The following is a 1,391-nucleotide window of genomic DNA, read 5'->3' as shown; positions in this document are numbered from 1 at the left end:
AAAGCGGAACTGCTGGAGGACCGGATGGAGCGACTGGAGTCTGGGCTCGGGGAGATGTTGGCACGGACCGTTCCCTTTCCTCGTGGCGCCCAGGGCGGTGGTCTTCCATGTTGTGACCCGCCGTGCACACAGCAACTGGAGGACATCCAACAGACGATGAGCACACATCTGACTGCCATCACGTCACGACTCGACGTACTCACCTCAAACATCCACCAACTGACGGCAGTCACTGAGAAAAACAAAACAAAAACGGAGGAACTGGCGAACAGCTTACTCGACACAAAAACAACAAACAAACAGGTAGCGACTGAGGTTTCCCGATCTGTAAACATTGTGGCATATATTCACAACAAAATCACAGACAACATTAACAAATTGAGCACTACAACATCCTCCAAGTTAACAGAGCTGAGCAGCAAGACAAACAGACAAACAGACACACTAGTAGACATACAAGACAATTCACTAAGTAAAGACGAACTGACAGAAAAACTCAACAAATTATCGGAAAGTGCCGACCAACAGCTATCTCTATTAGGTTCAATCAACAACACATTTGTGGGAGGGGCGGGGGTAGGGGGTAGAGATTCTGGGTCAGGTGGGTCAGTGTCGGGTCAAGGGGCGACGGGGGGTCAGGTGGTGGGTGTACCGGGGCTGTGTGGGCCGGCCGGTAATTCCCACACACACGTGTTGTGTGTGGAGGACTACAGCCAGTGGGTGGGGAGTGGGAAAATCCGGTGCAGTGATGTGTGGCGCGTAGGTGTCGGCCGGCCAGAAGTGAGGGGTGTAGTGGAGTTTGGGGAAGACATGACAATGGTAGTGTGTCTGAACGACCGTCAGTGTGGGTGCTCTGTGGGCTCAGGGGATGGGGGGGAGACATGTGTCCGGGTGACGGTGACGGCCGTGAGTCAGGAGGGGACAGGACGGGACTGGGAGCTGGGGAGTGAGGAGGGGGAGATCAATGGATGGTCTGGTGAGTGGGAGGGGTGGTGGGAGGTTACAGACTTGATCTTCTATGATGAGCTGGAGAGACGGGGGTTGGTGAGGGGAGATCGGCTCACTCTACGTTTTGACTTCTGTGTACTGTAGAGACACGGGCAGTGGGGCACTAGACGAGACACACAGGTGGACGGACACACAGACAAACACACAAATAGACAAACACACAGAGAGACAGATGGGACAAACTAACGGGCAGACTGACAAACTGAATGAGAGACGAACAGACAGACAGATTAGACAAATAGACAATCAGATAGAGTAGCGGACGGACTGACAAATAGACAAACAGATAGAGTAGCGGATGGACTGACAAATAGACAAACAGACAGACAAACAAACAAACACACAAACAAACTTTGATAGACAAGCTGCTTAACAGACAGGCA

The 1,391-nt window shown here is 52.0% G+C and overlaps 1 protein-coding gene across 1 annotated transcript in view; it reads left to right on the top strand.

Annotated features, from left to right (window-relative positions):
• LOC106013217 overlaps nt 1-1,292 on the top strand; it is a gene marked incomplete in the record, with an annotated part of 4,546 nt that extends 3,254 nt beyond the window's left edge. Inside the window, 1 exon segment of the mRNA XM_013088330.1 lies at nt 1-1,292. Coding sequence (XP_012943784.1) covers nt 1-1,092 — 1,092 coding nt within the window.
• Between the last annotated feature and the right edge of the window lie 99 nt (nt 1,293-1,391).

Source organism: Aplysia californica, unplaced genomic scaffold (genome assembly GCF_000002075.1).
Source record: "Aplysia californica isolate F4 #8 unplaced genomic scaffold, AplCal3.0 scaffold00724, whole genome shotgun sequence".
Classification (NCBI taxonomy): domain Eukaryota; kingdom Metazoa; phylum Mollusca; class Gastropoda; order Aplysiida; family Aplysiidae; genus Aplysia; species Aplysia californica.
The sequence above is the reverse complement of the archived record's forward strand: the minus strand, read 5'-3'. Positions and strand labels throughout refer to the sequence as shown.